The sequence below is a fragment of the Hirundo rustica genome, chromosome 4, assembly GCF_015227805.2.
Source record: "Hirundo rustica isolate bHirRus1 chromosome 4, bHirRus1.pri.v3, whole genome shotgun sequence".
NCBI lineage: Eukaryota > Metazoa > Chordata > Aves > Passeriformes > Hirundinidae > Hirundo > Hirundo rustica.
In genome coordinates this window covers 30,530,877-30,545,966 of record NC_053453.1, presented here as the reverse complement: position 1 = coordinate 30,545,966, position 15,090 = coordinate 30,530,877, and the positions used below count along the sequence as shown (strand labels likewise).

Below are 15,090 nucleotides of genomic sequence, written 5' to 3'. Positions count from 1 at the left end.
TTGTGCTGGTTTATCGGTAAAAAAAGGGGAAGATGTTATGGAAGAAAGACTTAAATATCATAAGCTTCTGATTGATGCATGTAATTGTACAGTAGAGGGTAAGGCTGGGAAATGGGAACCTAATGTATGGCAGATACAGAAACTGGGAGAAGAAAAGCTTGCAATCCCTGAATGTAGTCATTAGTGCACAGTTGATACAAAGTAATGTTAAGGAATCACATAAAACTTGGCCTGTGGCATTTGGGGATTGCAACTGTTTTATGCTGACAGTTTCTAATAAATATTATTGGTGAGAGTGCGTATGAGGCATTACTCTCACAGAAATACGAGTGTTAAGCAACAAAGTTATTTTAAGTTCAGTTCTAAAAATTGTCATTTTTCCTCCCAAGGAAAGGTATTTTACACAAAGTGCTATTTTGTTGTCTTTTGTTTTCTTTTGATTTTCTGCAGTGGGCTTGTTCTGGGGAAGGAAAGGTAATAATCTCAGAGATTAAATATTCCTTTTTTTTGTTTGTTTGTTTTGTTTTGTTTTGTTTTTTGGGGTTTTTTTCTTACTTGCATCTCTTTCCGTGTGTCTTGATATGGGCTGTTGTCACCTTTCAGACTGTTAAATTCCAGCATGTCTTTGGTGGCTTTGCCTGGTCTTGGTAGGACAGCTAAGATTTCCAGTCTCTGATACTTTAGCCTTTGGAGTGAATTAATACCTGCATTTATTTATCAGAAGGGTGTGACTCCATTTAAAGACATGTTGTGTAAACTGTAACACAGTAAACTCTGTTCTTGTGGACTTGAGGCTGTGCTTTTCACAGCTGGCTTGTATCTGATACCTGCAATAAGTTGAAGTCCCTGGGGGGGTCTGTTTTCTTCTGGGATGAATCTCAAAGATTTTTTTTTAATGAGTGTCTGGTTGTTCAGGTTAATGCAAATAACCATGTATTGTTTATACATTTGCTGATGCCCCAAACAATTGATACTGATTAATGGCAGACAGAAATGTATTTGATTCTTCCTGCCTCACAATGGGGCCTCTTCTAGAATATTGCAAGTACAAAATTCTTATTGGGGCTTGTATTGTCTCAGGGCTCAACCTGGCATTTTTGTTGGAAAGCTGAAGATAAGTATGATGTACAGCTCTAGCGCAGGCATGAAAAGGTGACACTATGACATTAAGATGCTGTCAGTGTGGAGATGTGGGGCAGAGCCCTGGCTGGTGCCAGGAGAAGGGACCTGATGGTTGGAGGAGTGAGGCCAAAGAGCTTCTCTCCATGTTGGTGTCCCCATCAAGAGCAGGCGGGTGCAGATGGCTGCTCCCCTGGCAGCCTCGTCTGGCAGGGGCCAGTGGTGTTGGCTGAAGTTAAAAACTGTGATGTTGACAGCAGGACAGCATCTGCCCTGTATGCCAGAGAGAACCCAGCACACAAAGTACATTAGCCCTGAGAGAGAGGAGAGTGACCCTTCTAGGTAGCTGTCAAATGCATCTTTCCATATTGCTGGGGGAGGATTGCATTAGCAAGAGGAAGTGATGGTGGAAAATGAGGTCTCACTACCCTTATGTAATTACTTTTGCTGTGGCATGGTTCTTTAGTCACAAAGTGTGCCTGAGACTTGCTGGTGTTTTTTTTTTTTTTTTTTCCTGTTTTTGTTTTTGTTTGTTTGGTTTTTTTATGGTTTCTTCCTCCACTGCAGCATGGCTCATTCTCCTGTGAGATGTCACAAAGGACAGCAGCATTTCCTATATATCCCTTGTAGATCAATCACAATGTCTGTTTTTCCCCTACTTTTTGCTTATAAGATGTTGGGAATAGGTTTTCTATTCTCCCCCTCCTCCCTGGCTTATGTTCTTCTAGTCTGTATCCTCCAGGGTATACAGGTGCTACCTTGGAAAAAAAATTTCAGGTATGGTTAACTTCACAGTTTCCACTGAGTCTTAAGGGAGGTGCAGGACTGAGTTCATAAGTTATTTAAAACCACTAGATAAGGGCTGGAAATTCTATATAGTTGTCATGGAAAACTGTACTTCTTTGCAGTGATTCTTCCCTATATTTCGTCCCATTTAGTTTTGTGCCATGGTGCAGATCCACTGAGCAGCTGTATTCTCCTACCTGTACTGCTAAGTTACAGCTGAATAAGGAGTGAAAAAAGATTTTTCACTGTTTTTTTTTTTTTTTTTCCCCCTTCTATCTGTCTGTTTTGTTTAAATTCCTCTATATTTTGTCTCAGTGTTTAAGAAATGCTATTTTTTTCCATCTTGGCATTTTCCAAATTATTTCCTCTTGGAAAAACCTGAGGAGAAATATAAGAAAGGGTACTTTGATTTATTTTTTTTCTCCCCTGGACATATTTTCCACAATAAATGCCTATTATGAATGTTCACTTAGGAATTTCAGATGGAAAAAAAATTCTGTAGCCATTTTCAGCATGGAAGAATTTTACAGCAAAATTTTCTTCTTATTTGTTAATATTTGATGTCACCGAGACACACAAAGCAATCACATGCAGACAAGAGATTTTTGCAGAGTTCTTCTGATCCAGCTCCCAGCTGAAAGAGTGGAGAGAAGACAGCCCCTTTGTTTATTTTTTTACTTTTTATACATTTGTGGGTCTAGCAGAAGATTGGCTTTTTGGGGTTTCCACCCCTCAGCCTCAGTGGCCAGACGAATTGTCAGTTGCAATTGTTTTCAGGTTAGAAATATGCAAACAAAGGACAGAGAATGAAAAACAAAGGATTTGTTTATATTACTTCTGTGGGAAAGGTAGAAAAACTGCTCTAATATTCTACAGTAACTAAAAGATCTGACTCCGTTTATGAAAATCAAAAGGCTAATAAAGAAACTCAGAAAAACCAGGGTAACAATTTTATTTGCATTTCTTTTTTGGTGTGTGCTTTGTTTTTGGGGATATGTGTGATGCTGATGACTTCAGAGACACACAAACTTAGAAAACTGACTTTTAGCTTGAGTCATCTCATGAGCTGCTGCTCGCAGCTCTGGGCTGTTGCGAGGTGCTAAAGCAATGGACATGGTCCAAGGAGCAGTAGACTGAAAGAGACTTCCAAAGACACAATGTTCAAAAGGCTTTTAGCAGATTAACATATTTGCTGCAGCACCAACATGGCTGTGATAGACTGTAATGTTTCCAGGGGAGCCATTGCAATCAATATTGCTAGCGATCCATAACTGAGAACTCTTTTAGTGGAGTTTGAGTGGCTATTTCCTTCTCAGCAAACATGGAGTATAATAAGAAAAAACCTCCAATTGTCGAGTTAGAGCAATGTTTATACAATTTCCCCAGCATAAATGCTTATTTAAGTATAATTAGATGGTGGTAACATCCATAGTGCTTATCTGAAAAGGGAAGATGACATGTACCAGCCTTGACTGTATCTGGGAGTCTATCAGTCTCTAGATACTACTGTGTAATGATACAGAAGGGTTCCAGAGGATCTTTTCTGGTTTTGAGGTCAATAATCTGTGTTTTAATAGCTCCCTAAGCATTCATTTGCATATTGTGCCCCAGCTGTTCCAAAGGCACTCTTAAGATTTTCTGTAACATTAAGTAATATGCCTTGAACTTGAGATAGTCCCTAGACTTGCTCAGCTCTCATTCAAGGAAGAGGGTAGACTTGAGCAAAACCTTGTGTGCCCTGTTCAGTGTTGCTCTTATTAAGAATCCATACACATTATCATATGGAAAGCATATGGGAGTAAGAGACTGGGAGGTTGAGGGTTTTTTTAAAAATTGCGTCTGGGTTATTGCATTCACTCTGGGTTTCTACATTCCATGAAAATATCAATGAATTGCAGGGACTGAAAAAAAAACCCCAGCAAACCTGATTATACAGTAACAAAAGGACTGGCTTAGTAAGAAAGCTTTAGAAAAAACTTGAGCATGTACAGCTTGTCCAAGAAATGACAAAAGTGTTGTATGATAAGTGTCTAGTATTAGAAGATTCCTAGAGGTTTAAAATGAAGGAATTATTTATTATTCAAAGAGCTAGAGGTAAGAGTAATGTCATGATACTACAAATGGAGAGGATTTAAGATAAAAGGAGACTTTCACAGTGAACTAATTTAGATTGTGGAATAGCTGCTGAAAAGAAATGGTGGAAATCTTTTGATTGTTTTAGAAGGTAGCAGGAAATAAAATATCTGGGAATCATTAGCTACGTTGTAGTCATTGTATATAGTTATTCAGGTTATAGGCTAAGTAGTGGGTGGATGACCCTTTAAGTCTGTCTGTACCCTGGAGAGCAGGGGTGTTGGTGAAATTGATCTAGTATCAGGAGAGGTTTTCAAAGACAGAAAGTAGCATCAAACACCTGGTGCAGAATTATCAAACAAGCACCTTTGGATTCACCCAGAACTTGTTCTTAGGTGCACTTACATATATTTTGATGATGCCTGGCTAAAATAAGCTTACGAGAGCAAATTAGAGCCTGGAAACATTTTATAATTTTAACTCATCCAAGCTTATAAATTGGGCATGAGCTTAAACCTATAGCTGATTCATCAGGGCTAGTGGCCGCATTCACAGGAGCATGGACTCCACTAATACCTGACTTAAATAAGAGCTTCTGGGGAATCTGAACTCTGGTCTTTCCCAGCTTTCTTGAAAACTCTGGTAATGGTTGGTTCAAGTCTTCCATGTATTTTCTGCCTGTCTGCCCTCAGAGAAATAAATATGGAACAGTTTCATGCTCTTGAGGAAGAGCAAAAGCATAGGAGCTAGAAATGGACTCTTAAAGGATCTAAGTGGAGGCTCAGGGTCACTTTCCCCCCAGCTGTAAACACTTGTCGTGTGGTATAGGTGAGCCTTCCCAAAAAGCAACAGGCACCTCTATACAAGAGGCAGAGTCCTTGAAAATGTGTCCTCATCAACAGCATGATTCAACAATGTGCAGGGACAGGGCACTTCCAACAGCAGCAAAGAAATCAGCCTTCCCATTCCTGGCAAAATATGACTGAAGCACTCAACAGAGCAGCTCCTCGAAGCAGCTTGGTGCTATTGCTGAGTATGAAGGAAAGAGCATTGTGGAATATGCTCTTTGAAGGAATGAACCTTTAGAAACAAATCCTTTTGCTTTTCTGTGTCTGAACAGCTGAGTTGTGTATATGGTGTTCCTTGATATCTCTCCTCTTTGATGTTCCCAATTCAAAACTTTCTATTCTTTCTGTTTTCTGGCATCAAAACAGAGATCCTGTGAGTAGAGATTTTTTCCAAGTATGCTGATATGGTTGTTGGCATTGGTGTCCTTCTTCTACCCTCAGGTGTGGTCTCTCTGCCGCTTCCTGTTTCTGCTAATGCTTCAATTCTATTTACAGTTCAGTCTCCTGCCTTCTCCTCCCATCTGCTGCTGTTTGCTCAGTCTACTGCTGGAGACCTGTGGCTAATGACAGAGGTGTTGGATGTGTCTGTGTTCAGATACAATTTTTTACAGTGGTGGCATCCCTCCCCCTGCCCTGCTCTGTTTTTACTGTTAGGATACAGGTTTGAGTTTTCTGGCACTTCTGTCCGTGTCAGTGACTGTGAGCTATTTGTGTCAGAAGTTAATTTTTCATGCAGATTGCATGGTTGTGGTCATCTGCAAAATGATCTCATATTAATGCTTTCTTAAGCTCACCATTGAGTTGTGTGAAAAGAAATCAGCACTTAAATTCTTAACACATAGTTTTGGTTAGCTGGAGGCAGTTAACCCTAATGTGAGCAAAAAATGGTTACACCCTAGAAAGCCAGAGATGAAGGAAAACTAGGATGAGAGAGCCAAATCACTACTAAGAGGGAGAAACGGATTGCTCATGGAGAAAAAAGGTAAGCCTTCTAGGTCATTCACAAATGGTTACAGTTGGGCAAGATGATCTCAAGAGGTCCTTTCCAGCCTAAATGAATCTGTTAAACACAGGCTGTAGGAGTTAGCTCCTGAGGAGCAGCATACTCGTTACAACATCAGGAGGTTTTGAGAGAGAATGACTGAGCAGAGAGCATGAATAAGTCTTTCTGGGACTTGCACAGTGATGAGAGCTAAGTGAGGGGGAGATGCTGAGAGGGTATTGGATTGCCTGTGCCAAGCATGATCCTAATTCAGAGGTGCCATGGTGGGTGCTGATCTTATACAGTCTGTCATTGTATGATAGTTCACCACTGGAATATGATAAATTTGAGAATTGGAGTTCTCTTCTCTTCAGAGAGAAGGGTAGAGCATGTAATGCAGCTTGATCTACACCTAGCATAATCTGCTTGCATGATTTATTATTGCCATTAAGTTTGTACTTTGTTTTTAATTGATTAGGCTTTGTTTACCTTTGGTAGCCTGCCTTTTCATTTGGAAAAGGCTGGCAACGCTACCTACTCCTCCTCCTGTCCTCCCCCTTTGCCTTGAATTGAATAACTGTTAAAATCCTGGCTATGTTATACGATGAGGGACTGAAAATAAAATCAGTCTTTTAGCAGTTTTCATGTGTCATGCCCTTATTACAGTACTAGTAGGGCTGGAAGACAATGCATTGTTTTTCTTCTGCTCTTCAGTGTCCCTGTGTTAACAGCGTTTCTTGGTGTGATATTTTTGTTTGTTGTTAGGTCAGTTTGACACAAAGTGCTCATGTGACAGTATGCAACCAAGCATAGCTAGGTGCACATGCCACAGATGACAGCTGCAAGGAAAACTAGGCAGGCTTGATTTTCTCCGCAGGTTTCAAGGTGTTCTCAAAGCAGCTTCTAGAAAGCTGTTTTGTGCTGCCTAAAGGGAGTTCATGCTTATATATACATATATATTTATAAAGCTATAGTAGCTGTAACCTTTTAAATACAGCTGGAACCTCAATCAAAATGAAGAAATGAAAGAAATCCCACTCTGTGCTACATCGGTATCCTTGTTCAAACATAGGTTTTATAGAAGTACTGGCTGTGAAAAACCTAAACAACATAATTCTCAGTAGCAGCACATGATTCTACCTATGAGGGAGCACAAAGCATCTTCAAAACTTAAAAAGGATTTAAGAATAGTGTTGGAGTATAGGCTAGAAAAAATGGTAATCCAAAAAGGGATTGCATCATATAATTGATAATCTGGAACCACACATCACCAGAAAGCATTACAATAATAAATATGTGGTGCAGAGCATACCACGCAGCACACATTTTAATTTCCTAGGAGTGGAACTTCAGTGTCAAGAGCAGAAGCCTTTTATCTTCATTATTAATGCTGTCATGTAATAGGTCCCCACTGGGTAGCACCCTCTCTCCTGGTGATAGTATCTAGCATGATGACAGTTTCTCTGAAAGGGATAGTATTTCTGGTGTACAAGGAACAGAAGTTTTCTGCATCATGTATGCCTTTAAAAATTCCTGATAGAACTTTGTGTGGTGCTTCCCTGTGTTGATCTATGCATTTCTAAAATTCCTTTCAGAAATGTTCAGGAGAGCACATTCTCATTTTCTGTGGCAGTTTGGTAGGAGTTGTTTTAGCAACAATCTAGTGTGGCAGGATCTGTATTGTTTTCTAGTAAATCAGCTGCTTCTGCCTCCTGGGCTGAAAATCCAGACTTCTAATCTGGAGTTGTTCAGGTTTGCCTGCCATTAGGTTTCTTACCCTGTCATTTGCAAAAGCTTTGAAAAATTGCTGGAAATATGCTATTGCAGATACAGTCACTAAAACCTTTACTATAACTATTTATCATTTATTTACTTTTTTTGTCTACTGAGTCCAAAAGTCATGAAATCCTTGTTCATGAACCAGACACTTTTTGAAGAACACGCCTGACTTTTTGTGGTGCAGCTGGGCTGCTTTACATTACAGGAAATTATTCCCACTTGTAATCCTGGTGCAAATTCCCTCTTTGCTGAAGGGCCAACGGCCCAAGGAAAGATGAAAGATTTCCAAGTGTCTTAGCATTGTGCTCTGGTAGGTAAAGACTGAGATTGAGAGAGTCGTGGTACCGAATCCATTGCAGAACGGCTCAGTCATATCGACTTGCCTCGGTTTCTAGAAGCAGCTGGTTGGTATATGAGCTCAGAGGCTTAACCCAGCCACTAGTGTAATCACCCCCAAACTTGTTTTGTGTCATCTCTTGCAGAATGCTTCTAGGCAGATTTCAGTGGTGTTATTGTCAGTTCACAGCGAATATGTATTATATTACAGCTGTCTTTTTCCACAGACAGTCGTGGATTTGCAAGGTCTATTCTAGTTGGCCTGATTCAAGCCTAGCTGTCCAGGCTCTCAGGGAGGAAGGAGTACCTTTCCTCCTCTTGTCCCGCAGTGGATTTGTGTTCTCAGCTGTGCCAAAATGACTTTAAACATCAATGTATGTATCAGATAGGTGAGCCAGAGTTTTGGCCAGAAGTGGTATGATTACCGTTTTTTAAAGATATAATATGAATAGCCAATATAATTGGGGAAAAATGTGTTCAGAAACAGGTCTTCTAGTCTTTTGTGTCAGTCCTTTGCAACTTGTGGGACTTTGCATATGGTTTGAGCTGGAGGAAAGCCCTTGCTGGATGACACACCAAAGCGGTAGCTGACATTCAGAACAGAGGAAGCTGCAAAGCAAAGGCAGTTGGAACCTCCCCAAATGCTGCAAGAACAAACTGTGACATTCCCCCCCCCTTGTTTTTATTTGATTTAATGATTTGGCTTCAAGTCAGTTTTTGTTTCGATTGTTTAGTTTCAGCTGAAGAGCGTTTTGCCCTCTTCTCCTTCTTGTCTGCTGTATTTCTATCTGCATGCATCCTTGCTGAAGCATTTCTTTAGTGGAAACAAGGAGGCAGACACACCACACCATGGGGGTGTCAAAAACTGCAAGGGCAGTTTATGGGCTATGTCCCTAAACCATCTGTGGGGTATCCCAAGATCTTCATCATGCCCCTTGGGAAATTAATTTCTAGAGTCCTTGTTCCTGGCATTTGTGAGGTTGGTTCTGGGGAGACCAGGTTGGATCCAGTTTATGGGGCACTCTTGGGTGCATAGAGGTCGGGATATACCTGGTTGGATCCTGACATATGTTTTGATGACACTCCTAGAGTTCACTCAGGCTTGGGAACTGGGCAGTGCTCCTGGGCCTGTAGTTTAAGCACACCCTTTGGGAGCAGCCCCAGTGGGACTATTACAGGGTTAGTGTTTACCCTGTATCTTGTAGTCTTTTAAACTTCAGGTAGACCTGCAACACCTTCCCCCTGACTCTTGCAGAGCTCCTTCCTACAGCCTTGGAGAATCCAACTCCGGTTCATGTGGATTTGCAAAACTACTGCTGCCTTTTTTGCTGTTCTCTTTGAAACAACTGGGAATCTTTGAGAAGGGAATAGAAAAATTTATGGGTAAAGTAGCTCAAAATGTTTTATGAGCTGATCTTATATATCAGTTTAAATAACAAAACAACCAGCCTTTCTACTGAAGGATTTAATGCATATCATGTCTAGCAAGGCTTTGGTCTAATAAAGGTTGTTTTACTTCTTTATATCTTAATTTTTCATTACAGGAATGCAACTCCTGAATTTGAATGCACTGTGCTCCGCTTAAAATCCTGCTGTACTCCGTCAGCCTTGTAAAGATTCTGCTTTTGGATGCTGCCCCATTGGCTGGGTGCAGCTTAGTTTATATTTGTTACCTAAATAAAAGAACCATATAAAGTAAACTGTTGCCCTTTGAAAGCTGTGTGAAATCACTAGTTTTGAAAATATTAACTAAAAACTTGAATATGGGAAGGTGATAGGATGTGAACATTGTGACACGCATCCCTCCTAGTGTAGGAAATTGAAACAAAATTGAGGCAATTATATTTTTCAGCCTCATTTTAGCCTTTAGCCCTCCTTCTCACAAACCACTAGAATTTAATTTGGATAGTTCAGCAGAGCTACAGTCAGATGCAGAATTGACTTATAGATGCTGCTATTAAAAGCTGATTATGTGCACATGAAAAAAACTGGAGCTCAATTAGTTAGAATGCCTCCTTCAAAGTCTATTCTACAGGAATTTGTTTTATGATTCAGTTCATACTGTATGTTTAGTTTTAGATTCTCTTCAAAAATTTGAGAGCGCACCCTTTGCTAGGAAAATTATGCATTCCATTTAATAACTGTGTTCTTTGATTGTGGACTGGAAATGAATGGTAGTGAATGGCTGGTCCTAAGTCTTTCGACTGTGTGATTTAGTATGCTGCTGGTGCTGTGTATGGAAATTTTCCCTTTACCTCCCATAACTTGTTTGTGGCTGCTTCCAACACTTTTTTTTTTTTTTTTTTTTTTTTTTTTTTTTTTTTTTTTTTTGTGAGGACAGACAGCTGGACTAGTTGACTGGAGCGGTTGCCTGTAATCTGTAATAGTTCCTCATATGTTTTATGAATGCAGTTGTCACCACAGGGGCGATGAGAGCGGTTAAAGCCTGGTAACCACAAATGGTAAAATTGCTTCTTTCTGCAATACCCATTTGGGCTGGTAGAAGTCCTTTGAACTTGTGGAGTGAGTCCTGGTGACAGTCCTTGCTGTCTTTGTTAAAGTGCAGTAACTGTTATCTCATGAGCGTGACTGAAATGACAATGTGTGCTCTTGGCACCTCCAGGAAACACTGGTGTGATGTTGGTGTTTGCTGCAGATTGTCTCTGAGAGGGGAAAGTGTGTCCTGATAGTGAGGGCTCTTTGGGAGCACAGCAGCTGCCAAGCTTGTCTTCTGGAGGGCTGAGTTCCTGCAGGTCTTATGGTCAGTGGTTTTCTTCACTGGGCTTTCAGGCTGCTTTGCAATGTTAGATCTTAAAAGATCTAGCCTGAACAAGGAGTGAAACATGCTTTGAGTTTAGATTTTTATTTCTTTAATTGTCACTTTCCTGTTTCTATACGTTAAAGATGGAGTGATGACACTATGGCTTTGTGAATCGTGATGGTGTAGTCAAATCGAACACATGCAATATTCTAGGAATATAAACCCAAAATATATGTATCATGGTTAAAGATAAATTTCTCATTCAAACTAATAATTCTCTCCTTATTTTTGCCCTCCAAGTTAAAAAGATTTATGCCTTTGGTTTTGTATATTATAAATGTTCACAGTATGAGGTTTTTATGTAGCTATTGAGAAACTGCAAATTATTTTCTGAGATATACCAGTTTGATTTTTCCAAGCTATTATAGAAGAAGCCCAGTTCCAGTGAAGTATTTTTGTTGGGTCTTAGGCTGATTACTAGGAGCCAAATATCAAGAAGAACCCTGAAGCAATATTTATTGAGCACAGCTGGTGATCTATCAAGCACCTACTGCTAGTGTTTGGAGGCAATTGGAAGGAGGGATTTGCACTCTTGTGTTAGTGTGAAAAGAATGGAACTGACAGATCAAGGACCTTTCAGTCATCCTGCTTTTAAGAAATCCACCTGGTGTCTGCCCTGAGCAAAGAGTGTTGTGCTTCGTAAGAGTAGTAATAATTTGAAAGGCTGTGTGGCTTTTTTGAGCAGCAAGTATGATCTGACCTATTTGTAGTACCAAAACTGAATGGCCATGTGTTTTGGGAATGTAACACTCCAGCATTTAATGTGATGCTAATCTTAGTTTGTAGGCTGCCAGCATGATGCAATCAGGTCTTGATGCTATTGTCTGTGTACAAGAAGGTTATCTGAGGCCACAGTGAATGATTATAGGGTACCCAGATAAGGTTTTATAGAATAAAGGATGGAAAATTCTCACCCAGTTTAGTCATCAGGTAATCATCCTGGGTGACATGATGAGACCTCATAAATTATTCCTGGTTTGTGGGTGCTGTGGCAGCTCTGTGTTTCCCCTGCCTCTCCTGCAGCAATGAGGACTGGGGTGGCTCTGGAGAGCTCCATGTGATGGTAAGGATTTGTTTCCTTGCTAAATCACAGACCATCTGTAGCACAGTGTTTGCATCCCAATAGCTCCAGTTAGAATAAAAGGGCCTGTAGAAGGGGGGGGGGGGATAGTTATAAATGTATAGGCTGGCCTTCTTTAAGGGTAGAGTTGTTAAGCATATACTTTCTTTCATCAGTTGCTTATGAGAATATCATGGAAATTTGGTAGAAATTAACTTTTTTTTTTTTTGCAGGGGGGTTCCCCTTTGTGTAAAACAAATGAAATTCAGCCAGATGTGAGACTGTTCAGGGGCTTGGTTAGGACTTCACAGTTGCACAGGTTGCTGCGTTTCCTGAACAGATATTAAAATATTCCTGATACACAAACCAAAACAAACTATTTCTTTTAATGGAGAGCAGCATCTTCATAGGTCCAACTTAAAGAATAAAACTGTTTTAAGAGCAGTGGTGTAAGCTGAGGGTGGCGTACTTGAGAGCTCAGCTCCATTGCTGCTGAAAGAAAATCACCAATTCTATTGCTGTTAGCTTTCTACTGCTGTTCCTGAGTTAGTGTCCCCAAGTAGAGCAGAATGGTCAAATTGCTGTGACAAGAAGCTTGTGAATTGATTTAGTTCTTACACAGTTGATTACACATGCTAATGAATTGATTTTGTGCATTAAAATGTATATTAATTTTTTTCTGGTATAATGTATTCTGGAGATAGGGAATTATTTTTCTAGCATTTGATATCTTATTTTGTAAGTTATCTCTCTAGGGGTTTTAGGCTTGGGCCTTTTTTATTTTCTATGCATTTTATGTGGAAATTCAGCAGAAATATTGCATCACTCCAGGCTTTGTGTGGGTTTTTAAAAGTAAAATCTTTATCATATGTGTGCCTACTACTCCAACAAATGTTCATGGGATCCTGTGCAAGAATCAGCAGGAAAATACCACCCAACTGGAGTATAGAGGAATTAATTAGTGATAAAATATTTTGAAATTTGTTTAATTTTTAAACTATTATTTAAAGCTGAGTAGGGTTTTTTAAAAATTATTTATTTATGTATTTCTGCTATTAGGCATAACATCTTTCAGAAGTCATTAAAAAGTTGCTCAGGTCATGTGTCAGGGTTTAGGCTTGTGTCTAGTGTTGTCATTGTGCTTCACTGCTAGTGAGCCCAAACTTTGGATGAGATATTAAAGGTGCCATCTATCCATCCCTGAAGAAAGTGAGAGTTATGACCCTGGATCAAAAGACTAACCCTCCCCAGAGCAGAATAGGTGTCTTAGAAAATGTGTTTTCTTCCACTGAAATGGCTCCCATTGCATGCAAAATGAATGCTTTAAATGCTTTGGTCCCTGCTTTTGCCTGTGGGTTCAATTTTAATACAATGGTCAAATGAGAGAACAAATCTCTCAGAAACAGCCTGTTATTTTGCATGAGGGTGTAAAGTAACACAAGATTTTATACTGAGTGTTTTTCTTCTTATGTTTATTTTAGATACTTCAAGAAATGTGAAGGCGTCTCCAGAAACAGCTGAAATCTTTTTTCAGAAGTTAAGAAATAAATGTGAATTCACAATCCTTGTGACTTTAAAACAAGCCCATTTGAATTCAGGGGTCATTCTGTCTATTCACCATTTAGATCATAGGTAAGTACTGATACCTGTGTGCTGGCTAATGAAAGTATATGAATCCATGCATTAAAAAATTGAGCATAAAGTAGAGCAAAATTGTTGTGTCGCAGATGATTTGTAAATATTTATAGTGTTTGGATAGGCACATTGTGCAGATTCATAAAAAGTCACAAGGGAAGGGCAAGAGGGGTTTTTCTTTACATATCTCTTGCCACCAAGGGCGTGGAAAGCCAGTTCTCTATTGTTCATAACCACAAGGACCAGATTCTCAGCTGGTGTAAAAACTGTTGTGTCACTATTGCTACACTGATTGATAAAGCCTGGCTCTGTAAGTCCACCTCTTCATTGTTTTTAAAAATGCAAGCAGTCTTAAAAAGAAAAAAAAAAAAAAGCCTCCAGTTATGGGTTTACATCTTCCCATGAATAGCAGAGCACTTTACTCAAAATGTTGTCAGCCTTAAAAAAATAAAGTGAATGACACATAGCATTTAAGGATTATCCTTTTGATATAATAAAGACTGCTAGAGAAATAAGATACTTTTTATACATCTGTTTGAGTAATAGCTGTTAAAGATAACTGCCCTATGATTCTCTGACAGAATAAAAAGGAGTTTTCAAATGTGCACTTTCTAAACAGTTATTAGCACGAGAAACAGTAGAGGTCTGCTTTAGGTTCCTAGTTATTTTTATTTTCTTGTGTACAGTCCCATAATTATTTCTTGACAGTCTAACTACAAAATAAGAACAACAAAAAAAGACATGTTCAAGCACAGCAAAATGTCTGTTTCTTTTACATTAGTGTACAAGTTTTCATTAGCAAGCAGAGTGACAATTATTTTGTGCTGGAAGATGCTCCAAGTCAATTTCTTTTTTCAAGTTTTGTTTCTCAGAGGCCCCATCTTCTGCAATTTAGCTGTTTGATAAAAACAAACAAAAAGACCAACCAAAACACAAACCACAAAACAAACAAGAAGGAGAACCTTCCCAAGGATCATTATGCCAAGTTTATAAAAGGATTTTCAAACTTGTAGAGGGGCAGTTGAATGTCTCCTGGGTGGCATTAGGTGTGCCCTTAGGCTTTTAATAAACACATTCAGGTCTCTTCTGTGCTAGGAAAGATGTCTGTGTGCCAGAGTAGTGTTTGTTCAGTTTAACTGTGCTAAAATGAGGGCTGACCTAGGTGTGGGTAATACTGCATGTTCTTTTATGGTGAATGACGATAAAGGCAAGAGAAAGTAGATGTTAAAAGGAAGCATTTGGATGGTTTGTATTAAATAGCTCCTTCTTCAGCACTGGATCTCCATCTCTGACTTTGCCCACCTCTGACCAGGGACTTGGCTGTGACAGTCGTCTAAAGTTCTTAAACAACTTCTTGTGAAGTCTCTGTCACAGTCATCATCATAGTTAGTAAGAAAAGCAGCTATGCCAGATCTGACTCCACTCCTTTGCACTAGCTTTAGCCTTTTATCACACTGGTGTGAAGAAAAAATTTTACTAGCATTGAACTGCTGCCTTGCAGCTATATTCTTAATTTACAGAGGTCAGTACTAGCTCTTATGTTTCTGCAATGAGGAGCTGAATGGTGGTGAGGAAGGCTGAAGGTGGCAGTAACTGAAAGATGTAATTAACAAGTACCTTTTCATGTGCTTTATTTTACAGAGCTTTCATG

General features: G+C 39.5%; 1 protein-coding gene across 1 annotated transcript in view; it reads left to right on the top strand.

The window, feature by feature from the left end:
* The window catches only part of NELL2 (neural EGFL like 2), a 139,846-nt gene that overhangs the window by 6,125 nt on the left and 118,631 nt on the right, over positions 1 to 15,090 (top strand). The window contains exon 3 of the mRNA XM_040062577.2: positions 13,286 to 13,436. Within this exon, the coding sequence (XP_039918511.1) occupies positions 13,286 to 13,436 (151 nt within the window). The remainder of the gene's footprint in view (positions 1 to 13,285; positions 13,437 to 15,090) is intronic.